We start from the raw sequence: 27,989 nt of genomic DNA, 5'->3' as shown, positions 1-27,989 counted from the left end.
CCCAATGCACACCCAGCCATCGTTGACAAAGCTGTACACATGTTCTCTGAGAAAATGATGCTGTCCCTGCTGATCTTCACTTCCTAGCTTTTCTTCAGTCTCTTCTCACCTCCTGCTGTCCTGGGTAGTGAACTGTGGGATAAAGTATGCTTTTGTCCCGACCCCCTACAACAAGTTTTAATATTGCAATGAAAGTACTATATGCTGGCATTAAAAAAAAAAAAATGTTGGGTTGGGGATTTAGCTTAGTGGTAGAGCGCTTGCCTAGCAAGCGCAAGGCCCTGGGTTCGATTCTCAGCTCAAAATAAGAAAAGAAAAAAGAAAAAAAAATGTTGCTCAGCACTGTGGTACTTGAGAAATGGTGATGGGAAGATCAGGAGTTCAAGGGTCACAGCAAGTTCAAGGCCAACTTGGGTCATATGAAACCCCACCTCAAAAAAACAAAAATAGTAGTTTTTTAAATGTAAATTCTGCCAGGCAGTGTTAGCACACACCTTTAATTCCAGCACTTGGGAGGCAGAAGCAGACGCATCTCTGAATTGGAGGCCAGCCTGGTCTACAGAGAGGGTACCAAGATAGCCAGGGCTACACTGTCTAGAAAAACAAAAACAAACAAACCAACAAACAAATGTTCCAACCCAGAGGGATGGAGTCTGGGCTTGTACTACCTTCAAGTTCCTAGCAGGTGCCGAGACTGTACTTCTGGGAACAGGGATACAGAATCAGACCCTGACATTAAGGTATATAACTGGAGAAGCAACAGTACCCCTGGTCCAGTGTGTGAGCTCTGAGGCAAGGTGGTCACAGGCTAGGCTTCCTGGTGAGGGATCTCTCCCGACTTCTCTCCAGGTGACAATTCTTGATAAACAGAAAACATCCCGTGTGACTTTTTTTTTTTAAATACAAGTAGCAAGATTTATTCCAGACAACTGTAAATCATCCAAGGATACATTCACATATGACCAAAGAACCCACTCTCCTCCCTCCCTGAATGACAGTGGGCGGGTACTCAACACTCCTGAGACAAGCATCTATGCTTTTCTCCTTCATCCCGGGACAGACACTGCAAAGTCTAACCTGAACCACCTCAAGTGATGTCTGGTGGAACAGAATCAAGCTCAGTCTTCCACTCCACACCACACCCCACCCCACCCCACCCCACCCCACCCCAGAGCTGCAGAAACACAGCAAAGCAAGGGGCAGGGATGAGGAGAGTATGTCCAGACACCAAACTCCCAGAATTGAACCCTCAGCTTCTTCAGAGAAGTCTTGACTCCCAGCGGGGGCTTGGGGGCTTCCTCTGGGCCACCGGAGGGGACTAGCCCCGTCTGAGTGCACTCAGCAACCCACTGGGGGCAGCCAGCAGTGTGTCTTGGCTCTCCAGCCTATGTTAAGTGTGGGTGGGCTAAAAGAGCCCATAAACTATTCCCTCCTGGAGGGTAGGCTCAGTTCCCATGTTAGGAACAACTTCTACAACTCTGGAAATTTATAAAACAAGTTTGAGCTATATTTTTAAAAAAATCAACGAGAATCTAACTCCAAAAAGGGGTCTTTGGAACAACCTAAGCAGTCCCTTTAAATTATGTATACTAGTTATTAACAAGGAGGCTACCAAAGGCAGGAAATGGAGGGCGACTTCCTGGAACGCTCCACTTATCTGTGGCCCCATTCAACTGTGGGAAGACTGTGAAATGCTAAGATGGGCCCTGGAACTGGCCACTAGTCCCTGTGGTGTGACAGTGCACCAGAAAGGAGAAAACCAGGGGCCTGAAGGGCTGAAGAGACGGTAAACCCAGTAGCAGGGCCAAGAAGGCCGAGGCTGGGGCCATAGATCTCTCCTGTGTCTCAGACTAGCCTTTGTGCTTAGCCAAGAGGGGCAAAGCAGAAACAATTCTCCTCAGGAAGAAGTCAGCCTGACTTTGTAGTATCTCTGCGGGGGACTCATGCCACCCCCCTCCACCCCCGATGGTGAGGGGCCGGCAACCTTAGAGCAGGCCATTGGGCCTTGCGTGCTCTGCAGCCAGCCCGCCTCGCTCCCGCTGGTGGATCTTCTGGTGCTGCAGGAGATGCTGCTTCTGGACAAAGCTCTTCTCACACTCGGGGCAGCTGTAGGGCCGCTCCCCGGTGTGGATGCGCTGGTGGCGTACCAGGTCAGACGGGTGGCTGAAACTCTTCCCACAGTACCCACAGATGAGAGAGCTCCGACTTTTCCTCCAGGGGATGTGGCCGGGCAGAGCAACCAGGCTGTTCGGGGAGAACCTCTCCTGGATCCGTGGGCTGGTGCTGGGGCCCTCCTGCTGGTGGCAGCGCTGGTGGGTCACCAGGCTGACTTTGCAGCTGAAGCTCCTGTGGCACACGTCACACTGATGCTGCTTCGACTTTTTGGCCTGTGGTTTCAGCCGTGGCCTGGGCCTAAGGCTCTCCTCCAGGTCTGTGGCCGAGTAAGACTCTCTGCCCACGTGGCTCTGCATGTGAGCGGTCAGCTGCTGCTTGTAGCGGAAGCCGATCTGGCATTCAGAACATTTGTATGGGCTGGTGTCCCTTTTCACCTTCTGGCTCTGTCCACACTCCTGACCCAACTGCACCTGCCTGTGAGACTTCTGTTTTCTACCAGGGGCAGGGTCTCTACTGCCCTCAACAGACTCAGGGTTACAGTCCCCAGGGCCTGATTCCAAGAGGGCAGAATCTCCTGGACTATTCCAGAACACAGCCTGCTCCGAGCCAAAGAAAGCCTGCTGTTCAGCAGGACTGGAAAACATGCTGGGAAGACCTGCAGGGCCCTCCTGCTTGTACAGTGCCTCCTGCTTAACCGCGGCCCTATCTGCTGCAGGGAAGAAGACCAACAAAAGATTACATTCCAGCACTTCAATATCTCCAGAGCCAAACGCTTGTGGACTTCAGAAGACTCAAAACAGAGCTCCTCAGGACGACTGAATTAGGACAATCTGGAGGAGGATTTGAACATCTTACTCTTAGAGAACAATGTTACTATAGTTCTCCAAACTTGTCTATAGACTGGTATTTAAACTATGAAAAATGACAAAATATATTGTAACAACTGATTAATTCAAAAGTGTTAAAACAACAAATTTGAAGCTGGGCCTGGTGTTACAGGCCTGTAATCTCAACTACTCAGAAAATGAGGCAAGTTAACAGATTGCTTAGGCTACACAGAACAAGTTCAAGACCAGTGTGGGCAACTCAGTGAGACCCTATCTTAAAAAAAAATTTTTTTTTTTTGGTTTTTGAAGACAGAGTTTCTCTGTGTAACAGCTCTGGCTGTCCTGGAACTCTCTCTGTAGACCAGACTGGCCTCAAACTCCCTATCTCAAATTTTTAAAAGGTAAAGCCCAGCCACAGACGCTTGTCTAGCATGTGCGAGGCCCTGCATTTAACCCACTAAACAAACAGTTTGAAAACCATGCATCCAGAAGGAGAGACGACTCGGTGGAAAGGAGTCCCAGCTGTTCTTGCAGAGAACTCAAGTTCAATTCCCAGCACCCACATGGTGGCTCACAACCATCGATAACTCCAGTTTCAAGAGATCTGATATCTTCTTTGCTTCAAGCATGCAGTACACATAAGCAGGCAAAACACCCATACACATAAAATAGTAAAATAAAATAAAATAAATCACAAGTCCATCCAGTTCTGTTCCTCCTGGATGTTCTGCTCAAATGCCTTTCCCAGTTTCTTTCTCCCTTGGCCCTGAGACTCATTGCCCACCCTCTATCGCTCACTCTGATCACAGCCTATTATGTCTATTCCTTACAGGGCATGGAAAAGCATGCTGCAGTCTGCAATACTCCAAAGACCGGCAGGGATAAGCAACAACTCTAACAGTCCTAGTGCAAGTATGGCGGCTCACAGCTGTAATCCTACTCAGGAGGCAGAATCAGGAGGATCGTGAATTCTAAGCCAGCCTGAGCTACATCCTGAGTCCAGGATATAGTACACTACATAGTAAGACTTTTCTTAAGAAAACAAGCAGAGGCTGGAGAGATGGCCCATTGAACAAGGGCTTTTGTTTCCAACACCTGCGTCACGTGGCTCACAATCATCCATAACTCCAGCTGTAGGGGATCAAACACCCTGTTTTGCCCTATATGGATACCTCCCACATACATCGTACAGTCACACAGACAATATGCATACATATAAATAAAAATAAAATAAACCTTTAAAAGTAAACAAACAAGCTGGGTGGTGTTAGCTCCCAGGACCAGGGAGGCAGACACAGGTGGATCTCAGAGTTGGAGGCCAGCCTGGATTACAGAGGAGCTCCAAGACAGCCAAACCTATACAGAGAAACCCTTTCTGGGAAAAAATAAAATAAAATAAGCAAAAACACAACAACAACAAAACCAAACAGGAATCCACAAGCTGTATGTGCCAGATGAGATCATTGATATTATTTGGCAATTTGGCTGTGGGAAAGCTCCCTATAAACTATAGGAACCTACAAGATAGAGATAGAGGAAGATGACATAAGAATATTCTAGAACCACTCACCCAGGTGGGTACCTTCTTCCACCAAGTCACCCACCATCTCTGCACTCAATTCCGCTTCTTCTTCTGGCTGGCCAAGGACCTCTGCGTTGGAAAAGATACAGTTTGAGTCTAAGAGAGTAAAAACTTACAGCATGCTGGTCAGATGCCACTAAACAAATGACCAATGCGAGGGAGTCAATACTAATAGTTAGAAAGACACAGAAGATAATACTACTGTCATTTTCCCTAGACATTTCTGAGCAATGCAAACCTCCTGATGTCATTGTTTTTAACAACTGAGTAGTACTCCATTGTGTAAATGTACCACATCTTCTTTGTCCATTCTTTGGTTGAGGGACATCTAAATTGTTTCCAGTCTCTGGCTATTATGAATAATGATGCTATTAACATAGATGAACAAGTGTCCTTGTGGTATATTGGAGCATCCCTTGGGTATATATGCCCAAGAGTTACCAGTATAGCTGGGTCTTGAGGTAGTTCAATTCCCAATTTTCTGAGAAACAGCCATATTGATTTTTCAAAGTGGGTAAGCTTGCACTCCCACCACAGTGGAGGAGTGTTCCCCTTGCTCCACATCCTCGCCAGCATGAGCTGGCCCTAATTTCTCCTGTTCCTTCATTAGGGCCACTAGGCTTAGGTACCAGTGTCCACATAGCACCACCACCTCTGCCCATACAGCTTCAGTTTTGCCAAGGATTCCTTCCACAGTGCCCAATTTCATCCTCCTGGCCTCCTTGCTGAAGCAATGCCAGGTAAGGCAGGCTCTGTGACACAGGGAAATAGCCTTAAGAGAGTACATAACCCATCTGGGATATCACAGTCACCTCTTTGACCCACTCTGACTTTCCTCACCCTCATTCTGGTCCAGCCAGTGGCCTCCTTGGTATTCCTCCAAGGACCTACATTTTAAAAGAATTTATCTAACAAGAAAAGAATACATTCATTATATAGCATGCATTAGTAATATTTTATATAAAACACTTCCACAGACAGTACTTCCAGTCTACCAAACAAACATGGAGACCACAGTGGCTGGTGAGGACACCAGCTAATTGCCAAGAAAAGGGGTTTTGTCAGTCTGTGCTGCCTATCTCAAGTTACAAGATTCCTTTTTTTTTTTTTTTTTTTTTTCTTTCCTGAGACAGGGTTTCTCTGTGTAGCTTTGCTCCTTTCCTGGAACTCGCTTTGTAGACCAGGCTGGCCTCGAACTCACAGAGATCCGCCTGCCTCTGCCTCCCAAGCGCTGGGATTATAGGCGTGCGCCACCACCGCCCTGCACAAGATTCCTTTTTAAATGTTTTAATTTTATTATTTATGTGTGTATGTATATACCATGTAAGTTTGGGTACATCTGTGCCATAGTGCATATGTGAAAGCCAGAAGGCAACTTGTGGTGGAGTATGACTTTAACTACGTGAAGGTGTGTTGCATTTGTTTCACTATGTAAAGATGTGTTGCATTTGTTTCTGCTGCATTTGTTTCACTATGTAAAGATGTGTTGCTGTTTCCCCTTGCCTGCCTAAGGCACCTGATTGGTTTAATAAAAAGCTGAATGGCCAATAGCTAGGAAGTAGAGTGATAGGCAGGGCTAGTGGGCAGGGAGAATAAGTAGGAGGAGGAATCTAGGCTCAAGAGAATAAGAAAAAGGAGGAGAGAAGAGGAGAGAACAGTTGTAGAATATTTGCAGTGGATAGCTGTTCTATGGCCTTGAAGAATAACCCCTAGAGATGCAGCAGGTAACTTATCCCCCTACCTATGACCTGGAAGTCCATGCCCCTGGGGTGTGGTCTCTTGGTGACCCTTAAGACCTGAGATGCACATAGGCATCTCTCTCTTTGCTCCCTCATGGGACTTGGATGCAGGTGGCCAGAACAGTGATCCAGAACCTGTGTCAATTCTGTTCTGTGCAATGAATTTTTCCCCTTAATAAATTATTTGCCTTTAAACAGACTCTGTGGATTTCTTGTTATAGACATTATTTTAAGATGTGTTACATTTGTGCTGTTGAACATTTGTTTAATGATGCAAAGATGTGTTGCATTCTTTTATGTTGCATTTGTTTAACTCAGTGAAGCTGTGTTACTTTGCCTGTCTAAAACATCTGAGTGGTCTAATAAAGAGCTGAACAGCCAATAGCAAGGCAGGAAAGGGATAGGCGGGGCAGGCAGATGGAGAGAATAAATAGAAGGTGAAATCTGGGAGGAAAAGGAGGAGGAACAAGACAACAAGAAGAGGAGGATGCTAGGGGTCAGCTAGCCATGGAGTAAGAGTGAAAGTAAGATTACAGAACAAAAGGAAAAATCCCAAAGGCAAAAGGTAGTTGGGATAATTTAAAGTTAAGAAAAGCTGGCAAGAAACAAATCAAGCTAAGGCCGGGCATCATTTATAGTTAAGAATAAACCTCCATATGTGATTCATGTGGCATCTGGGTAGTGGGCCCCCAAAAGAACAAAAGAAACCAAGAACATTTTGGTGTACCAATATAAGGCTCAAAATTTCCCTACAGTTTGAGAAATGGGGGAGGGGGACCACTCAGGGAGAGGATATGGCTCCTTTAAGAGTTTTTGCCTGCTAGCATGTCTTTGAGCAGCCAGTACGTGAAGTAGGAACAGAAAACTAACTAAAAATGTGCCCACCACAGTGCAGGGCACTGGCATTTCATAGCTAGAAAGGTTGAATGCAGTTCCTGGTCAAACACCTCCAATAGGGCTTTAGGCTTGGCTCTCATGGACCTAGAAGCAAACGGAGCCAACCAAGAGCTGTGCAGAGGATCCAGGTGTATTGCTCTTGCCATCAAAAAAGGCTAAAAGATACACAGTGAAAGAGGTCCAGACAGAGAAACCTCTAAACAGGCTCCAGTGTGTTTTACAATGTGCATATGCTTAAGCCGGGCGGTGGTGGTGCATGCCTGTAATCACAGCACTCGGGAGGCAGCGGCAGGTGGATCTCTGTGAGTTTGAGGCCAGCCTGGTCTACAAAGCGAGTTCCAGGAAAAGTGCAAAGCTATACAGAGAAACCATGTCTTGAAAAACAAAACAAAACAAAACAAAAAACAAACAAACAAACAAAAAACCAATGTGCATATGCTTAAGAAAGAAAGAAAACAGGTATGGGCAGTTATAGAAAGAAATAGTTCAGAAATAGGAAAGGAGAGAGTAAAATAATAAAATAATTAGTAAAAGAATAAGCCACACAGAAATGGGAAATACAAAGGGAATCTGGGTCATGCATATCATTGTGTTGATTTTGAATTTTTGAATGTTGATAAGCAAACAACAGCTGCTAAGAGACATGGGATTAAATGGACTGCTAAATTGAACCAACTTAGACACTTTAGGAATGCCTGAACTTTAAAAGAGAAATTTAAAAAATGCATTACTTTGGGGAAGTGGTTTTGCTTTTGTTTCCACAGGAAACGAGGGGCTGTGGGTTTGTTCCAGGTTAATATAGATCAGGTTTGATCAAGGGAGATCGCCTGAACCTTGACAGGTGATATCTATCAACAAAGGTTATAGCTGGTCTTCCCAGGACTTGGCTATTATCTCAAATTTTCTCAAAGACCTTAAAGATGCTTTGTCCACAGACAGTAGGAAGCAGTTTGAAGAAAAGATGCTCACATTCCCAAGAAGGGTGTGGGAGGTTTTGGTTAATTGGTAGGTTATGGATGTTTGTTATCATTTAGGAGAATATAGGAATGATAAAAGGATAGATTACTGAATCTACTTTAAACTAAAAACAACTATTAATCTCAAATATTTTGTATTGGTATGGACTTTTGTATACTGATACAAATTGAAAGCCATTTTTGTTATACTGTATATATATTTCTACTCTTGTTTAAAGGATTTTTGAATACTGATACAAATTTAAGGTTATTTTTGTTACAACATATTGCATATATGTTTCTACTCTTGTTTAAAGTACTGTACCTATGTGGTTCACTTAAAAATATAAGGTAAAATTCTAGTTTTTGAAAGCTATTATTATGAACTATTTAGGATACATATTTAGGATACATATTAGGATACTATTTAGGATCATGAAACACAGAGGTCAGTAGTTAGTCATTTATAACAATAAAATTTGTAGATATATTAGGTGTGTTTTCTAGATCATAGAGATATATTTTAGACAGAAAATTGATCTTCAAACACTTCAAAGAACTATAGAATATGGCATTTAAAATGTTCTGTTAACTTAGGGTTTTTCATGACAATGAGACACATCTGCTCTTGGCAGCACCAATTTACTTCAGAGAAGATGATAGGCATTGAAGAAACTCCTTGTGGAGTTTGCTTTCACTGTGGCAAGGTTAGCCACTGGGCAAAGAAACCGGTTTTGTCTTTGATTGCTGACAATGTGCTGTGCAGACTGGACATGCAGGACACACAGGAAAAAGACTGTTGAACTATGCCAAAATAAGGCAGGACAGTCCTTCAAAATTCCTGCTTTATAGAAGAGTCTGCCATATATTCTGCGGGACACAGAGGAAAGCAACTTACAGTCTTTGCCAATACAAGGCAGGACAGACCTTCAAATTTTCTGCTTCACTGAAAAGTTTGCCAGATATTCTGGACCTGTAGGCTGAAGATGGATGTCCCAACATCGCAGGGGCACTTTGCGTGACTATCTAGGCAGTCAAATGTCTCTGTCATTAGATAATATTATATCCTTCTGAGGTCTCTGATGGAGTTGAAGACTAGATAGTTAACTAGGTACAGTTTTCCTTAGTTGTGATAGAAAGTAAATTAGTTGAAACACTCTGGGTTCACTAAGATAGGATACATATTGCATTATTTTCTCCGAATATGCTAATTACAAAGGGACAGATTATTGTAAATGTGATTCTTACTTGAGAACTGTTTTTTGTTATGTATAGTATTACTGTTAAAGTTAAAACGTTTCTTTTTATTTAGACAAAAAGGGGGAAATGCTGTAGAATATTATTTTAAGATGTGTTAGATTTGTTTATGCTATGAACATTTGTTTAATGAGGCAAAGAAATGCTGCATTCTTTTATGTTGCGTTTGTTTAACTTTGTGAAGCTGTGTTACTTTACCTGTCTAAAACACAAGTGGTCTACTAAAGAGCTGAATGGCCAATAGCAAGGCAGGATAAAGGATAGGTGGGGCTGGCAGGCAGAGAGATAAAAAGGAAGAGAAATCTGGGAGGAAAAGGAGGAGTGAGAGAACAAGGAGAGGAGGATGCTAAGGGTCAGCCACCCAGCCACCCAGCCACCCAGCCAGCCATACAGAGTAAGGGTGAAAGTGAGATTTACAGAAATAAGAAAAGGAAAAAGCCCAGTGGCAAAAGGCAGTTGGGATAATTTAAAGTTAAGAAAAGCTGGCTAAAAACAAGCCAGACTAAGGCCAGGCATTTATAATTAAGGTTAAGCCTCTATGTATGATTTATTTGGGAGCTGAGTGCCCTGGGTGGCCCCCTCACCACCGCCCCCCCCCAAAAGAACAAAGGAGCAAAACCAACCAACACCAGAGAACAAGGGAGAAGGAGAGGGAGCCGCCTGGGGCCAGCCAGGCAGCCAGACACAGAGGAAGCAGTGAAAGTAGACCACACAGAAGGAAAGAAAGGTGAAGAGCCCCAAGGTAAAGCATAGATGGAAAAAAAAAAAAGGGGGGGGGGCTAAATTAAATTAAGAGCTAGTGGGATGAGCATAAGATAAAGCCGACAGTTCATAACTGATAATAAGTCTCTGTGTCATCATTTGGGAGCTGGCTGGGGCCCAGAAGAAAGCCCGCTACAGCACCTCTAAGGAGTCAGCTGTCTCCTCCTATCCTGGGACTGAATGCAGGTATCAGGCTGTGGAGTGAGCACTTCTATCCACTGAGCCACCTCATCAGTCCCACACTTACAGGATTTCTCATCAAACAACCTTAAATATTAAAGAGGCACATTAGCTGGGCATGGTGGTACATTAGGCCCCAGCACCTGGGAGACATGACAGGAGGATCTCTGTGAGTTCAAGGCCAGCCTGATCTCCATAATGAGCTCAGGGCAGCCAGGGCGACAAAGAGAGGTTTTGTCTCAAAAAACTAAACTAAACAAAAGTATATTTGGGGAGGTTTGAATGAAAATGGACCTATAGGCTCACATGTTTGAAAACTTTGTCACTGGTTGGAGGAACTGTTTAGGGAAAGTTAGGGGCGTAGCCTTGTTAGCGGAGGCAAGTCAGTGGGGACAGGCTTTAAGGTTTCCAAAGGCTGAAGGCAACCTGAGTTAGTTTTCTCTGCATCCTGCTCCAGGTTCAAGGTATGAGCTCTCAGGGCTGTTCCAACCACTTGCCATCTGCTACCTGGGTTTGGCCATCAAGGACTCTAACCCTCTGAAACTAGAAACTCTAGATAAATTCTTTTCTGTAAGTTGCCTTGGTCAGTGTCGTATACAGCAACAAAAAAGTAACTAATGCTTTGCGGCTCTACATTAAATACCTATATTATATACATATAATATATACAGTTTCAAGAAGCGATTGTGTTACCACAGAGAAGAAATACAAAGGCTCATCCCTGAGACCTTTCCAAGTCTCTGCAGGTGACTCATCCCTCCTCCCAGCAAAGGATCAAAGGATGAGAGCCAGGCAGAGGCTCTGGTGCCCTCAGGAGGGCTCTGAGAGGATTCGTGAAGAAAACTGGAACTCACTCAGAGAGACCAGGGTCTCGTAGTTGCTCTCCATGACATTTCTGTAGAGCTCCTTCTGCCAGTCCTCCAGGTTCTCCCACTCCTGTTCTGAGAAACAGACCCCGTCATTCTCAAGGGATCCGGACACCTGCAGGGGTAAGCCACAAGAGATGAGCACCTCACCTGTCACCAGTACTGCCAGTGGTTTAACATCTTGACTAAGCAGGGGCTAGGCTCCCCTTCTTTCCTAACTTTTAAACTTAGAGGTTCTACCTTGGGGTCCTCGCCCTTGCTGCCAGGGGGCAAGCGCAGGACCCAGAAGTTCCTGTTGCGCAGCAGATTCTCCACGTTCTCCAGCCGCTGCTGCAGCAGCCCATACTCCTGCAGCAGGGTCCCCAGCACGGCCCACTTGCTCTCCAGCTGGTTGCTGAACTCCACAGCTGTCCTCTCAAAGTCAGCCAGCTTCTTCTCGGCTGTCCCTGCACGTCCCTCAAGGCTCTGTAGCCGGGCAGCCTGGGATTCCATCTTCTTCTCCACAGCCTGAATAGCGGCCACCACTGTCCAAAGTGAGATTTCTGTGGTCTGAAAATACGGGTTTTTCTCCGTTGTTTGTGAAGGTGGTGTGGCGGGAGCTAATGGTGTGGAACGCCGTTTCCTCCTGTGCTGTAGGATTGAGGATATGAGGCCAGTGAGACAAGGTCACTTCCAAATATCAAAGAAAGAAAGCAAGTCCAAGTCCAGGACTCCTAGCTAGCTTCCTTAAAACAAACAAACAAAAATTCAAATATACTTTTTTTTTTCTGATAATGTGCCAGCTAGTTTTATGTCAATTTGACACAGGGTAGAGTCACTGGAGCCTAAACTCAGAAAATGCCTCAGTAAGATCAGGCTGCAGGTAAGCTTATAGGGTATTTTCTTAATTAGTGATTGAAGTGGGAGGGCCCAGCCCATTGCAGGTGGGGCCACCTCTGGGGAGGTGGTCCTGAGTTCTATAAGAAAGCAGGCTGAGCAAGCCATGGAGAGCAAGCCAGTAAGCAGCACCCCTCCATGGCCTCTGGGTCAGCTCCTGCCTCCAGGCTCCTGCCCTGATTTCTTTCAATAATGAACAATGATATGGAAGCGCAAGTCCAATAAGCCCTTTCCTCCCCAATGTACTTTTTGGTCACGGTGTCCCATCACAGCAATAGAAATCCTAAATAAGACAGGTACTGAAAATTTCTTGTGGGGCTGGGTATGCAGCTCTGTTAGTATCATGCACAAAGCCCTGACTTCGATCTGAAGCACCACATAAACCAGGGTGCATGCTTGCAATCCTTGTACTTGAAAAGGGGACAGTAGAATTAAAAGTTCAAGGTCATCCACTACAAAGCAAGTTCAACCAAAAAAAAAAAAAGGAGGGAAGAAAGAATACGTTACATGTGTATTTTATAATAATCTTGGAAAATATTAGAAAAATATCAGAAATATCACCATACAGTTAAGCTTTTCCTTCAAGCTGTCCTCTGACCTCTACACTTATGTGTGCACACATATCCATGCACACACATACACAAAGTAAATAAATAAATAAATGTAAAAAACAATTTTTAAAGCCATTATTAGGCTGTTGAGATTGCTCAGCAGATAAAGACCAAGCCTGAGGACCTAAAAGTTTGATCTCTGGGATCCACATGGTGGAAGCAGAGAACTGACCCCACAAGCTGGCATCTGACAACCACATAAATAAAATGGCATACTTATCCCCCACACAATAAACAAATAAATAAGTAAATAAATAAGTAAGTAAGTAAGTAAGTGTGGGGCCAGCCGTGTTGGCACATGCCTTAAACACAGCACAGGTGGATCTTTGTGAGTTTAAGTCCATCCTGGTCTACATAGTGAGCCCCAGGCAGCCAGGACTACATAGTAAGACTCTGTCACACACACACACACACACACACACACAAAAAAAAAAAAAAATTCTAATAATAGTAAACAGTTAACATTTACCTACTAATCTGCAATGTTATTCTCTACCATAAATCAAGTTCCTTTACCTGTCAGTCTGTTTCCGCCATCTTTTTTTCTCTTCTATGGGTTAATTTTTCTGTCACTTAACCAATATTGTGACCTTATTAATTCTAGCTGCATAGTAATTATTTATACTTACTAAGACAAATCCTATCTCTTTATTTTATAGTAGTACCTTGCCGCCTTTTTTTGTTTTGGAGCTGAGGATCGAACCCAGGGCCTTGCTCTTGCTAGGCAAGAGCTCTACCACTGAGCTAAATCCCCAACCTGCAGCCAGTGCTCTTAACCGCTGTGCCATCCCTCCAGCCCCCCAAATGCTCTTTTCAGACAACTCCACCTCCACGCCTATCTTCTTCATACCCTCGGATCCATGCACGGTATTGCTGTGGCCTGCCTCCCAGAATAGCTCCTACAGCCTGGTTGTGGCTGTGGTTGTTGAATGGAGGCCCCCAAAATGTGATTAAGCAGCCTCTCCCACACCAAACAGAGCTGAGGGAAGGGCAGTTTGTGGTTTTCTTTCTGAGCTAAATCCCCAACCACATACCTTGGCTTCTTTTGGCCCACTGATATTCTACAAATATTAAAAATTTCACAAAATTATCTTGAGAGACTGTGTTGGGAAATGCATCAAATTCCACAGATTAAACTTGAGAAATAACATTTTTAGATAAAATGTTTTGATCCATACATAGAGTATGCTATTGCAGGAATTTTAAAGCATGTTCGTTATTTTAATATATTCCCTTGCTCTCTATTCCAGACAACTCTTGCTATGTATCAACCCATCTCAAAATTCAGTGACTTAAAGACAACATCTAACTTTGCTCACAAGTCTGGAATCAAAGTGAAGAAAGCCTCACATCTATGCTCCACTCTGTGTCAGTGGGGCAGACACAGGTAAGCAGGGATGTGAAGAAGCCCACGTGCATGCAGAAGGTAGATGGACTCCAACTATTCAACAGCCCGACCCAAAGTCTAAGTCACATCTAACATCAACCCAGACCTGTGTGAACACACTTCCATTTCTGATGTGTCTTTTCCTTTTTTTTTTTCTTTATATTTTTTATTCTATGAATGTTTGGCCCGCATGTACATATGTATGTGTGCCTGTACCGGTGAAGGCCAGAAGAGGCCATCAGATTCTCTGGAACTGGAGCTACAGATGGTTTTGAGCCACTATATGGGTGCTGGAAATTGAACTTCGGTCCTCTGCAAGAGTAACAAGTGTTCTAATCCATGGAGCCATCTTTCCAAGGCCCTCTCCCTTCCTTCTTTATCTATACTGTATCATTATATAGACATATTATATGCTGATAGAAAATGGATAAAATAGTGAGGCAGTGGTGGCACACACCTTTAATCCCAGCACTTGGAAGACAGAGGCAGGTGCATCTCTGTGACTTTGAGGCCAGCCTGGTCTACACAGCGAGTTCCAGGACAGCCAGGGCTGTTGAACAGAGAAACCCTGTCTCGAAAACAAACAAGTAAATAAATAAAAACTAAACAAATATTAATAATGGCTTTGGAACACACACCTTTCCCCAGCTCTCTATCTATTCCTATTTTGGGGAAGGATTCCCCTTTTCTGGGACAAGTTTCTATATAGCTCTGGCTGGCCTGGAACACGTAATACAGACCAGGCTGGCCTAGAACTCAGAGATCTAGCTGCTTCTGCCTCCCAAGTGCAGCATTAAGGGCGTGAGCCGTCATGATGAGCTGAACTAAAAGAACATAATGCTCATTGTGTTAGTCACACTAGCTGTACTGTACTTGACAGCCCTGTAGCTAGACCACTGCAGTGAATGGAGCAGCGTATCCCCATCCTCTGCAAGAGCTCTGCTGGATGTACAACATCCTTACTACTTTTTTCTGCTAGATAAAGTACTAGATTATATTTGAATATTCTAAATGATGATGAATTTTGTCTGTCAATTAAAAAAAAACTTTCATTTAACTTTATGTGCTTTGGTGTTCTGCCATGGGTGTCGGGTCCCCTGGAACTTGAGTTACAGACAGTTGTGAGCTGTTATGTGGGTGCTGGGAATTGAACCTGGGCCCTCTGGACAAATAGGTGGTGTTTCTTAACCACTGAGCCGTCTCTCCAGCCCCTTGTCTGTCAATTTTTAAATACATCTGAAGCTATGTAATTAGCCTCAAACTAGTTTAAAGATGTCATTTCAAGATAGAAAATTGAATTCTTTTCCATTATTAGTGCAGGAGCATTTTCAATCTCTGGCAATGATTCACTTCTAAGCCAAGTTTCTTTTAATTAGTGTTATTCTGACAAATTGTTCTCATATCCTTTTATATTTAACCATTTCTATAGATTTTGGATTTTTTCCAAAATGAAGGTTGGATTTTTAATACAATTATATTTATTGTGACCGACTCTTTAGTCTTTTAGCAATTATGAAAAGTATATTTACAGAGACCACTGACTTCTCATCACTTCTTCCTAACTTCTACATCAATGTTGTCATATAGTTTAACTATTTCTCATTAACTCCATAACAAGTTACTATCTTATTTAATTCCAGCACTTGGGAGGCAGAGCCAACGGTTCTCTGTGAGTTCAAGGCCAGTCTGGTCTATATATCAAGTTCCTAGACAGCCTACATTGTGAAACTCAGACTTAAAAAAAGAAAAGTTTACTCTCTGACCCAGTGTTGCCTTCAAATCCTATCTTTAGTTTTTCTTTTCTCCAAAGGTCCCTTGATTTCATAAATATCAAACACATTGTTCAGCAAATGCTCTCAAAGTTGGCTTCACAACTTGGCTCATATTTTAAGAGTTCACACTTTCTACTTTTGGATTATAAGTATTATTTATTATGCTGTTTTTAAATTATCATACAAAATAATGGGCTTCTGATTTACTATACATTTCAAAAAGCATTTACATAGGGTTTTTTCCCCTCAGCATTTTCTATTTTTAGTTGTTATTATCAGGACATGAACTTGGCTTAGCAGTACAGAATTCTCACTTGAAGAGATGTGTGAGAATACAAATATGTTCAAGGAGGTTTAAATAAATTCTACAATGTCAAAACTGTAAGTTCAAGTTGAGTTTGAGATTTTGGTGGACCTTTACCATCTCAATGAGGTCTGTTGGTGACGAATAACTAAGGGCAGAGGGAGCGATCAGGAATGGAGTCTGCTGGTCCTCCCACCTCATGCGAGCACAATCCAGTCCAGAGAAACACTAGACCGCAACTGTGTCTTAAGTAAGTCAGACACAGAAATGCTGTAAACACAAGTGTCCTCTTTTCCCAGGTTATTGTTAATTCCTTGAAAATAAACACTGATATATTCTTCAGTCCATTCCTAAATTGTTCTTACCATTTCTTAGAAAAACCAGAGTCAATTCCAGTCAAGGCAAAGTTCTCAACACAATTTTTCTTAGACCTCTTTTTTTCTTTCACAGAAAGATATCTCAGGATCCCCAAAGTGTTTCTGAACCCAAAAAGCGACAGTAAAAGTCAATTCAAATGCCAAGGTGCACGAGAGTGACCCTACTAACACTATCTAGGAGTCTGGAGATGAGACAGCCCGGGGTCAGGGTGGGGTATGTCCTCTTGACAGTTAAAGAACTAAAACGCAAGAAAAATCTCAAGTGCCACAGGTAGCATCAGAGAAATCTCAGACATCAAAAGTATTTATTGGGGGTGAGGAAACACATGTGCAGCAGACACACTGAGAAAGGACGCCCTGCAAAGCAGAAGGGAACTCAGGAAGCTACTGGGATTTTTTTTTTCTTTTTCTTTTTCTTTATTATTTATTTTTTGAGCTGAGGACTGAACCCAGGGCCTTGGGCTTGCTAGGCAAGCGCTCTACCACTGAGCTAAATTCCCAGCCCGCTACTGGGATTTTTTGAGGCTGGGGTTTTAAAGCCTCTGAAGAGTTTTCCTCCCCTAATTTAGTGTCGTTCCATTTGAAGATGACTGACTGGCCCATAATTGTGCAACCTGGTCTGATCAGGCCTTGAACTTGTTGATCCAGACCATCAGCAGGAGACCTGCTGGTGGGAGACACGCCTACAAAGGCCTTGGGTTTAGGCTGCCAGTCTTGCCTCAAGTTGGGAGGTGAGGAAGAAGATGTCCATCTTGGAAATCCGCCATCTTTATTACCTAGCCATGGCCCCCCTCCCTATCTGCTTGCCTAGCAGGGAGTCTAACTCCTAGTCTCTAACTAGCACTTGGATTGTAGAGGCAGGAGTTCAAAGCTAGCCTGGTCTACATAGCAAGTCCCAGGCAGCCAACTACATGTCGAGACCTTATTTTGAAAGATTAAAAAAAAAAAAAAAAAAAAAGAAAGAAAAAAAAAAAAGTTAGACTAGAAAAAGGCTTATGCTTGTAATCTTTACACTTGGGGGGTCAGAGGTAGGAGTTTAAGGCCATCCTCTGATAGGCTAGGCTGAGGCACGTGACACTGTGCTCAAAACAAACCACCACCAATCAAAACCGAGCACAATGGTTCACACCTGTAATCCTAGCACTGGGGAGACTGAGTAGGGAAGATTGTCACCAGCTGGAGGCACCCTGTACTACAGAGTGAGGCCCTGTCTCAACGACAAGAAGCCAGTCCAGTTCCATCTATCCTACCCTTTCCCTAAGTTAACCGCTCCTGTGACATGGTATGAGAAGACCAGAGCCAGAAAGGAGAAGAAAAAAAAATAGAAAGGAATTTCTTTAACCACGAGCCCAGCATTCTCAATTCAAGTTAAGGAGACAAAGGCCTAGAGGAGTGAGCACAGGCTGCCGAAGAGGTGAGCGCTGAGACAGCCCTCAAACCAATTTTCAGTGTCTTCACATCCCCTGAATTAAAGACAGCTGGAAGAAGAGGAAGCAGCTAATAGTGCGCACCTACAGCTCTGTAAATACACCTGTCCCCAAGGAGAGGAGGCCCCGCTGGTTTCAACCTGTAGCTGCAAGCTCGGGACAGAAATCTACGGCAGAACATGGCACCCGGACCAAAACCCACTGGTCGGAGAGAGGCCGCAAGTCCTGCGTGTGTCCCGCAGCCGAGCTCCAAAGCAACGGGCGGAACCCAGGGTTTTAACCCGCGCCATCACTCCAACTCAGAAAACGAGTCCCTCCGCTGGCACGAAGCAGGGAAATATGTGGGCACAGCCACAAACAATTCAACAAGCTTCGCAGAAGTTTCTACGCGGAGACGCAGAGAGCCAGGCTCTGAGCCCGACGCAGAAGGACCCGGAGAGCAAGCGGGCGGAGGGGAGGGCAGCCGGGAGGCAGGTCGGCATCCGCCCGCGCCAACGGCCGCGGAGGAAACCGAGCCCGCGACCGAGCCGCTCAAGCCCCGCCCCGGGCAGGGCGCTGTCTCCCCCGACGCCCTCCCCGCCTGCCGGCGCGCCCTACCCGAGCAGGCGCCGACTCCGCCATGGCCGCAGTCGCCCCACAACACCGACTGGCGGGAGAGTGCTCGGGCTGGGTGCCACTCCGCCAACCGCCCGGACTTCGGGAAGCCGCCACCGCCGCGGTGTTGATACAAGGTGCATTCTGGGAACGTGCCCCCTCCCCGTGCCAAGAAGAGCTGCCCCCGCTCCTCCCGCCGCGCGGCGTTGCTACTGCGCCACGGTGCTCCGGGAAGGTGAACTGCAGCTTGCCACTCCAGCCATTGAGTGTGGGGTATAAACGCAAAATCAAGAGCGTTATTTGAGTTTAAGGTGATCCCCTGCACGCCGCGAAATGCTTTAAGAGATTTAAGTATGTGTAAGTTCAAAAAAAAAAAAAAAAAAGCACGCGAGAAGGAGAGGGACTCGTAGAAAGGGTAAGGCAGGTTGGATGTGATCACAATACGTTCTGTACATGAATGTAATTGTCAAAAATAAAGATAATTAATGTTTTATTATATATAATATTATAATATTAAATTTCTCTGAGGGGAGAACACAGCCTAAGCTGAAAAAAAAAAAAAAGATGAGTTCTCAAAGGCAAGTGATTTTATTACAAACGCTCACCGGTTACTTGGCTTTTTAGAAACTAGAAACGCAGATTCAAATGCCTGGGTTAGTTCACTGTAGAATAGTAATTATGGTAATCAGAGGCATTGCAGAATTCCAGGTAGCCTTAATCACAAATAATTAACCTAGTCCTTGTGCCATGGTGAGTGTCAGAGACAATATGTTGTGCATATTGGCTTGGAAACATCTGGCCGCATTATCACCGGCACCTTTAACCCCAGCAGTCAGGAGTTTGAGACCAGCCTCAGCTCTATAGTGAGTTTCAGGCTAGCCAGAAATATCAAAAGAGATACTGACTCCAAACACACCCCCAAACCAATACCAGCAACACCAATCATGCTTGCCTTGTTTCCGCCACACTGTCCCATCGGTGGTGAATGAGAAGAATAGGAATTTCCACTTTGAACAATGGGCATGAATAGCTTCCCCTGAGAATTAATCTGCTCTCACTAGACTGGTTCCTCCTTCATGTTCAGGACTGGGATCAGATTCCACAAGTGATCCCTGAAGGGACACTAGCCTACTTGAGCATGTGGCTCTGGCCGGCCTGCCCTTCTCCCTGATTCCCTCTGCCTTGCTAAAAAAAAACCCAAAAAACCTTAGATTACATTCCCGAAAGCTAGCCCCCAAGGTTCATTCCTTTATCTGGCCATTTCCTCCTCCTGAGCCTGACTGCCAGGGTCCAGCTGTCAGAGTACTGAAGTCCAGCAATCAAAGGCCCCTTTTGGCTCACCTAATTAACATGTCCCAATAAAATTAAACACCTCATCTTAACATGGGGGTTCCCTTTGTACCTTTATAAACTGCCATTTTCCCATGTGCCACATCTGTCTCCTCTCCATCCAGAGGCGGTCTTCCCCGTGGGGCAGACACCCCTCCCCTCTCTCTTACTCCCTTCTTCTCCTTTGTCCTCTATCTCCAGTCTTTGTTCCTTATTCCTGTCCCCTGTCCCTCTGGAGCAAATAACTCTCCTTTGTGCTGAGTACTTGGTCTTGGGAGTCTTGAGCCAATACTTTTCCTTGCAATTCCTGTCTACACTGACTACAGCTAACAATGTCCTCCATGACCCACTGAAAGAAACTTCTCAGCATCTGTTTTCACAAACACTTAAAGCTTATATATATATATATATATATATATATATATATATATATATATATATATATATATATATAAAGCACTGACTCATTTAGGCTCACAAAGGCAAGTCCCAGTGTCTCTGCCTTCATCTTGTTTGTTGACTTGGTTTGGATCATTCCTGCTTGACCCCCCATAAGCATGTCAATCATCCAAGGAGTGTGTCTACTGGACCCATCTCATCCCTTTTCTCAGCCGAAGGTGCAGACGTAAGTCATTGTCAACCTGTACTCACTTTGAATCCAGGAAGAGTAGAATGTTGAAAAACGGATCATCTCTCAGGTAAGGGCAGTTACACCCTGAAGCTGCACCCTGCAGCAGAAGTAACCATCTTGTAGGAGCAAGATGGATCCTTTCAAGCAATTCAATGGCAGCAATAAGGACTTCTTTAAACCACTTTGCAGAACCAGAACTGGGGCACCCAATGAACTAGACCATCTATTAACCACAACTGCCTAATTATGCATGCTTCTGCTTAATTATGCATGCTTTCTTGCCCTTTGTTCCAATTCTATATATTCCAAAACACCCCAAAAAATAAATTTGAGGTCTCTGGACCCCTAATTCTCTTCTCTCTGCTTTTCATATTATCTCTTTAAAAATCTATTTGTGTGTGTGTGTGTGTGTGTGTGTGTGTGTGTGTGTGTGTGGCATACCTTTAATCTCAACACTTGGGAGGTAGAGGCAGAGGCAGATGGATCTCTGAGTTCCAGACCAGCCATAGCTACATAATAAAATCCAGTCTCAAAAAATCTAATTATTTTTTTAAAGGCATGAAGGCTGGAGAACTACCTAGTTCAGTTCCCAGCACCCACATGGTGGCTCACAACCACCTGTAGCTAGTTCTAGGGGGCCTGACACCTTCTTGTGGCTTCAGAGGGCTTCTATATACATGTGGTACACATATGTTCATGCAGGCACACAAATATGCAAATAAACATTTAGATGGAGTGGCTTATGCTCACTCTGTATTTGCTACCTTTGTCTTCCCACTGAGAATGTAAAGCAGTTCATGTGGAGTGTTGGTGGAAGCTGTGTGCCTGGCAGGGAGCAAGCATTCAGTAACAAAATTTCTGGCTTCTGCTTTGCTTCTATATTTGCAAGAGCAAAGCCCTGTACTACAAGGAACTTACCAAGAAAAATGTCACTTTGTTGAGTCTTTCTCAGAAACTACATTTGCCCCTTCCTGCTGACATGTGTTAACATATGCCTCTGGAAAAATCTTTCAATGTGGCTTCCAGTCACTACAAACAGTGCTGCTGCTATTAGAGAAATAAGGAGTGTGCACATGTTAGGATCTGTGTCCTTTACACACTGCACACAGAGCCAAGAGTGACTTTATCCATTAGCAGAAAAATTTTCGCAACACAAACGAAGTTGATTAACTACCCTGCAAGAGCACAGCCACCTGGGCAGTCACTGTGATAACCTGCAGCCACAGATAGCACTGTGGTGGTGGTGTGGTGGGGTGGGGTGGGGTGGTGTGGTGTGGTGTGGTGTGGTGGTGGTGGTGTGGTGGTGGCCTTGAATTCTTAATCCTTCTGCCTCTGCCTCCTAAGGGCTGGGATTACAGGTGTGTGCCATAAGATAATACAATTTTAAGTTTAAAATGATGCCTTTAAAATATCTCTAGGGTTGAGGATTTAGCTCAGTGGTAGAGCGCTTGCCTAGCAATCGCAAAGGCCCTGGGTTTGATCCTCAGCTCAAAAAAGAAAGAAAGAAAAAAAAAGTCTCTAGCCCAAAAACTATGTAAAAGGGGGAGGGCTAGAGAGATGGCTCAGTGGTTAAGAGCACAGGCTGCTCTTCCAGAGGAATATATATATATACACATATATGTGTGTGTCATACACACCATATATATTATATATATTAGCATATGTATGTAGCCTAGGCTTTTTTTTTTTTACATTTTGAGACAGCATTTGTCTACATAGCCCTGGCTATCCTGTAGACCAGACTAGCCTTAAATTTATACAGATCCACCTGCTTCTTCCTCCTGTGTGCTGAGTTTAAAGATGTGCATCACCATTCCTAGCATAGACTTATTTGCAGGGGTAGGGGGTGGTTCAAGACAAGGTTTCTTTGTAGCTTTGGCTGTCTTAGAACTAGCTATGTAGACCAGACTGGCCTCAAACTCACAGAGATCCGCCTAACTCTGCCTCCTGAGTGCTAGGACTAAAGGCATGCACCACGACTGTACTCTTCAATCACCCCTGCTAACCCACTAGTCTCCACAGGATGTAGACCATGCTTTTGTAGTGATGCACACCTTTGATCCCAGCACTTGGGGGGCAGAGCCAGGCACAGAACTTCCCTCCCTGTAAGAAAGGCTCCTCTCAGGTGTTGTTTGCTTTTTTTCCCCCCTTTATTTCTTTCCCTGACCTCAGTACTAGGAAGCCACCATCATCCCATTCTTTTTGTTTGTTTTTGAGACATGATATCACTATATTGCCCAGGCTGGCCTTGAACTCATTCTATAGCACTAGCAAACCTCAACTGGCTTAGGATGGCCTTGAATTTAGGATTCTCCTCTGTCAGCCTCCTAAGTAGTTGGGATTACAGACTGTTGCCACCAGGGCAAGTCACTATTGCCATTTTGTAAGGTGGCATCTCCAGCCTGGTCAGTGATGGAAGGGCAAGCATCTGACTTAGCTGAGCTCCATCATAGCATCGAGTCTCCAGGCAATAGTCACTGAGGCAGGGTAGGCTTGGGACATGAACTAAACCAAGTGAAGTTCTTCTTCTCCAGGGATGAAGTAACTCTACTGGGTTCGAAACAGTCTGATCTCTCATTTTTTGGAGTAAGTAAGCTGGTTTGGAAGAGAGAACCAACACAGAGAAGGGAGCAGAGATAAGAGGTGATTTTTTTTTTTCTGTATCCTGGGTTGGTTCAGCTGCACCTCTGAGTCTGTGAATGATTCCAGATTCTTTCCAGAAGTTTCTCATTCTTGGTTCATCAGCCAGCTTCTGTTGATCATAATGAGAACTATTTGCACTGATAAAAGTATTATGGGGGACTATAGAGATGGTTCAGCAATTAAAAGCCCTGGCTCTTCTTCCGGGGACTGGGACGGCCACACGGTTGCTCCACAACAGCCATTCTCCTTTCGGGGGACCTGCTCTATTCTGGCTTCTGTGGGCTCCAGGCAGGTGTGCAGTACACAGACATATATGCAGGTGAAACACCTATACACACATTTTTTTTTAAGTTAAGGACTATAGGAAGCTGGGAGGGGTTGGGGATTTAGCTCAGTGGTGGAGCGCTTGCCTAGCAAGCACAAGGCCCTGGGTTCGATCCTCAACTCCAGAAAATAAAATAAAATAAATAAATAAATAAATAAATAAATAAATAAATAAATAAAAACAGGAAGCTGGGAACTCTTTCTCTGAGCTGAAGTAAACAAACATCTACAGACAGCAAATCAAAGTAGGATTCCAGCCTGGGGAACCAATGCATTTATTGAGCTTATTTACAGAGCATGGGTGAGGGGTTATCTACACGAGTGTGAGTAGACGCTAAAACAGCTGCACCCCTGGGAAGTCACCCTCCAGCATGGACAGCAGTTTCCTTAGAGCTGCAGAGATGGAGTCTCCCATCAGTCAGCCTACACTTTTAGGTGCTCCAGCCCCTCCTGAGAACGGAGGCCACATGCAGTTAGAGGAGAATTGCATTCAAGTGGCTGGGAGGTGCAGGAGAGAGCTTCGGGACCTCACATCTTCCCGCTCTCCTCTGAGGGAATGTCAATAGTCAGCATGCCAGATGTGGTTTCTTTTGAGCAGTCCCAGCTGTTCTGATGATGACGGCTGTTACACTTGGAGGGCAGTGCTCTACGACACTGGGATACCGGACATTTGTCTCAAATTGTTTAAAAGAAGTATTACATGAAGCTGGGCATGGTGGTGTGTATATGCTATAATGCCAGCAAGGATGAAGGCAAGGTGTTGAGGCAAGATTTTTCTTCCCTGGTTTGAGCCTAGGACAGGCTCAATCTCTGTCGTCCTTCTGCCTCAGCTCCCTCAGTACTAGGATACATGCCAACATCACCATGCCGGGCTTAAAGCAAGATATTGAGTTGGTCGTCAACTTGGGCTACACACTGCACCTTTAAAAAAGTATTATAGTCTTCTGTGATCAAACCAAATGTAAAGGCTCAGAAGGCCCTTCTGCCCTGTCCTTGTGCTTTTCTCAGGCACAGTTTCTAGGACCTGGAGATATTTCTAAATAGCTCTGCTCAAAGTCAGAAAAGGAGTGATGGGGCATTCTGTATTGAGGCAGTAGAGGAAGAGCTGGAGTTTGAAAGAACAAGACTTGAGCATAATTTCCAGGACCTCATAAGAGCATGGATGGAAATAAATGGGGTCTGGTCTGATCATGCTGAAGATTCAGGCCTGGCACAGCAGAGAGGGAACTGTGGGCAATAAAGGATAGAGCAGTGAGGGCATCACGAGAAAGGTGAAGAGTTTGTATTGTGTTCATAGGTGCAGTGTGGAGAAAGAAATGCTTCTTTAAAACCAGGCCTGGGGGGGCTGGCGAGACAGCTCAGTGGGTAAAGGCACTTACCAGACAAGCTCGGTGACCCAAGCTCCTTCCTTGGAACCCAGGTAAAGGTGAAAGGAGAGAACTGACTCCACAAGGTTGTCCCCTGACCTCCACAGAGTACAACAGAACACCCCTTAAATAATAATAAATTTAAAAAAGAAAATAGGCCTGGTGACACACACACTTACATGACCCCAGCACTTGGTAGGTAGAAGCAGGCCATCTCAGGTACATAGTAAGTTTGCAGCAAGACCTTGTGTCAGAAGCAAGCAAGCAAACAAGCAAACACATAAACAAGTAAACAAAAACACTCCCAATAAAAAATGCATGGTAATCAATAGAGAGCTGGTAAAAAAAAAATTAAAAAAAAAAATAATAATAAATCAGGTCCACCCACTCATGTAAAACATGCAGCTGCTCAGCTGGGCATGGTAGCAGCCTGCTCTTAACACTGGGAGGCAGAGGGACTCAGGTCTCTGAGTTTATACCAGCCTGGTCTATACAGTGAGTTCCAGGACAACTGGAGCTATATGGTTCGATCCTGATTTTAAAAAGAGCAACCACAAAAAGGAAGACATTTCCTGTGTACTCATCACAGTAACTCCTCAGATACCTGACAGAAGGAAGAATGTGACATGTAGAACCAAGTGCCATTTCTACACAATTAACATCAGAGGGAGTGTTTTCTAGAACTCATAACCTGGGTGCTTCCTCACAGGGGAGCCAGATATGTGTACGACAGACAAGATTTTGTTTTGCCTTAGCTTCCAGAGTAGCTGGGACTACAGTTGTGGCCACCATGCCCTGCTAGATTTTTTTCCTGCATATCCCCTTTTTACATTTTTTATTTTAAATATATTAATACAAAATCTTCAAAATTCCATTCATTGATTGATGGTTTGGGAAAAAAATGATACACAATTCTTCTTAAAGAGCAACTAATATTTTGTTTGACCAGCTTTTTATCAGCCATTTGAATTGTGGGAAAGGAGGCCACAGGAAATGGCTTGGAAGACAGAGGCGAGCAAAGACGGAACAAAATGGTAGCATAAAAAAATTAGGGCCGGGCGTTGGTTGCGCACACCTTTAATCCCAGCACTTGGGAGGCAGAGGCAGGCAGATCTTTGTGAGTTCAAGGCCAGCCTGGTCTCTAAAGTGAGTTCCAAGAAAAGCACAAAGCTACACAGAGAAACCCTGTCTTGAAAAAAAAAAGTAAGATTTGGGGGTTACCCAAGTATATCCTGGAGAGGAGAACTGAGGAAGCCTCAGGATAGAAGAAAGCTGCCCCTTAGTGAGATGGGTGAACACAGAACAGAGAAAGATCAGGATGGTGGGCTCTGAGACATTTCTGGTGATGAGAATGCTTCAAAATCTTTTAAGAACAGAGACAGAAGCTGGGTGTAGCGGCACACACCTTTAATATCAATGCTTGGGAGGTGGTAGCAGGAGGATCTCTGTGAGTTCAAGGCTAGCCTGGTCTACATAGTGAGTTCCAGGACAACTAGAGCCACCTGAGACCCTGTCACAAATAAACAACAGCAAAAGAACAGAGATGGCTGAGGGGTCAGGTATAATTTCAGGTCCTTTGCTATGCTGTGCTGTAAGGAGGCACCGTCTCTGACTTATAAAGTATAAAATCTACTACACTTAAGTGTCTTATGGGGGAAATCAATGCAGAGCCAGAGAGGAGACCAGCCCTGGGCCCAGTTTGCCCTGCAGGGTTCTTTTATACACTAAAGGCCTAAAGAGCTGTTTCTGTAAAGTTACAGGCTCAGGTTGATTAGTCAGGGCCGGTGTGATCCCTGCCTCCATTTTTCCCTTACTCCCTACCAATGTCCAAAACCCAGGGGGCAGATCTCAAAAAGACAATTAGGACACTAGCATCCTTGATCATAAGATAGTGTTTGGAGTTAATGACATAACTTAGTTGATAGTGTTTACCTAGCACACATAAAGCTACTGGTTCAGACTCAGCAATATATGAAGCATGTGTGGTGGCACAAGCCTATAATCCCAGCACTCAGAAGGCAGAGGCAGGAAGATCAGAAATTAAAGGTTATCCGTGGCCACATAGGAAATTTCAGGACACTCTGAACTACATGAGACCATTTCAGAAAGAAAAAGAAAAAAGAAAGGAAGAAAAGGCTTGGAAGAAATACAGTAGAAAAGTGCTTACCTAACATTTAGGAAGCCCTGGGTTCAAAATTCAGCATCATCCACCCCACCAAAAAAAAAAAAAAAAAAAAGAGGTGGGGGAAGGGCACTTTCTGTGCAGGTAGGAGGACCTGAATTCAAATCCTCAGCACCACATAAAAAGCCAGGTATACTTGTAGCCCCAGTGTGCTGTGGTGTGTGTGTGTGTGTGTGTGTGTGTGTGTGTGTGTGTGTGTGTGTGTGTAGTGGGGGAGCAGAAGAAACACTAGGGCTGTCGGCTGCCAGCTTGGCTTCAGGTCCAGTGAGAGACCCTCTCGAGAGAGAATAGGCAGAGAATGAAAGAACAGGACTTAACCTTTGCTCATGTACACACAAAATGTATTTGCTCAGAAATGGGGGAAAAAATCCATTTAAATTTTAAAAAGACATTCACCTGTATTTTTGTCATTTTCAATGGTCTCTGGCTTATGCCACCTTCTCAGGACTTCCATCGAATCCTTCCTGACCTCCTCTGACAGCTATGTCTGCTCTGCTTCTAACAGGTTCTACAGAGCTACACCACAGTGGGGCCCTAGCTTGCTGATGGTCATCTGTGGGACAGTTTGAGTATTCGGGTCGTCCGTGGCCTGGGCTATGCCTCACCATCTAACTGTATATCCTACAAGTTTGTACCTCTCTGCTCTGGCCACATCGATCTCCTTCTTCCTTACAGTCCCTTCTCCCTGCCTTCCTTTCTGTTTGCCCCATGCAGCTCATCCTTGCAGCCAGACTTCTCCAGGCAGCTGCACCTGCTGCTTCGTGCAACATGAGCTCAGCACGTCTTCATGGGCCAGTTGTCAACAAGCACTACTACCTTGGATTGCCCACTTCTTCTCCATGTGCATCAGCCTCCTAACTGCAGCTACATGTGAACCATCCCCCAAAACTGACATGGGCTAAAACATCAGAATGAGTAATTCAGTGATTGATGTGCACAGGCCAACATCCTGAAAGTCACTGCCTTTGGTCAGTTCTGAGAGTA

General features: G+C 44.5%; 2 protein-coding genes across 3 annotated transcripts; one reads left to right on the top strand and one right to left on the bottom strand.

Moving 5' to 3' along the window:
- Positions 1-1,173: 1,173 nt before the first annotated feature.
- Positions 1,174-18,689, bottom strand: Znf212 (zinc finger protein 212). Of its 2 annotated transcripts, none has more exons than XM_036181685.1 (5): positions 18,533-18,689; positions 11,422-11,811; positions 11,170-11,296; positions 4,513-4,593; positions 1,174-2,824 (listed from the first exon to the last, which is right to left on the bottom strand). In XM_036181685.1, the coding sequence occupies exons 1-5, from the start codon at positions 18,554-18,556 to the stop codon at positions 1,986-1,988; spliced, it is 1,461 nt and encodes a 486-aa protein (XP_036037578.1). In that variant the 5' UTR covers positions 18,557-18,689; the 3' UTR covers positions 1,174-1,985. The 2 variants fall into 2 exon arrangements, with proteins under 2 accessions (XP_036037578.1, XP_036037581.1); XM_036181688.1 differs by having other exon boundaries at positions 1,174-2,821.
- LOC118579900 (translation initiation factor IF-2-like) lies at positions 17,644-27,726 on the top strand. The gene is made up of 2 exons (XM_036181689.1): positions 17,644-18,840; positions 27,511-27,726. Exon 1 carries the CDS (start codon positions 18,115-18,117, stop codon positions 18,658-18,660), a length of 546 nt encoding a protein of 181 aa, XP_036037582.1. The 5' UTR covers positions 17,644-18,114; the 3' UTR covers positions 18,661-18,840; positions 27,511-27,726.
- Positions 27,727-27,989: the final 263 nt, after the last annotated feature.

Source organism: Onychomys torridus, chromosome 3 (genome assembly GCF_903995425.1).
Source record: "Onychomys torridus chromosome 3, mOncTor1.1, whole genome shotgun sequence".
NCBI classification, from domain to species: domain Eukaryota; kingdom Metazoa; phylum Chordata; class Mammalia; order Rodentia; family Cricetidae; genus Onychomys; species Onychomys torridus.
The sequence above is the reverse complement of the archived record's forward strand: the minus strand, read 5'-3'. Positions and strand labels throughout refer to the sequence as shown.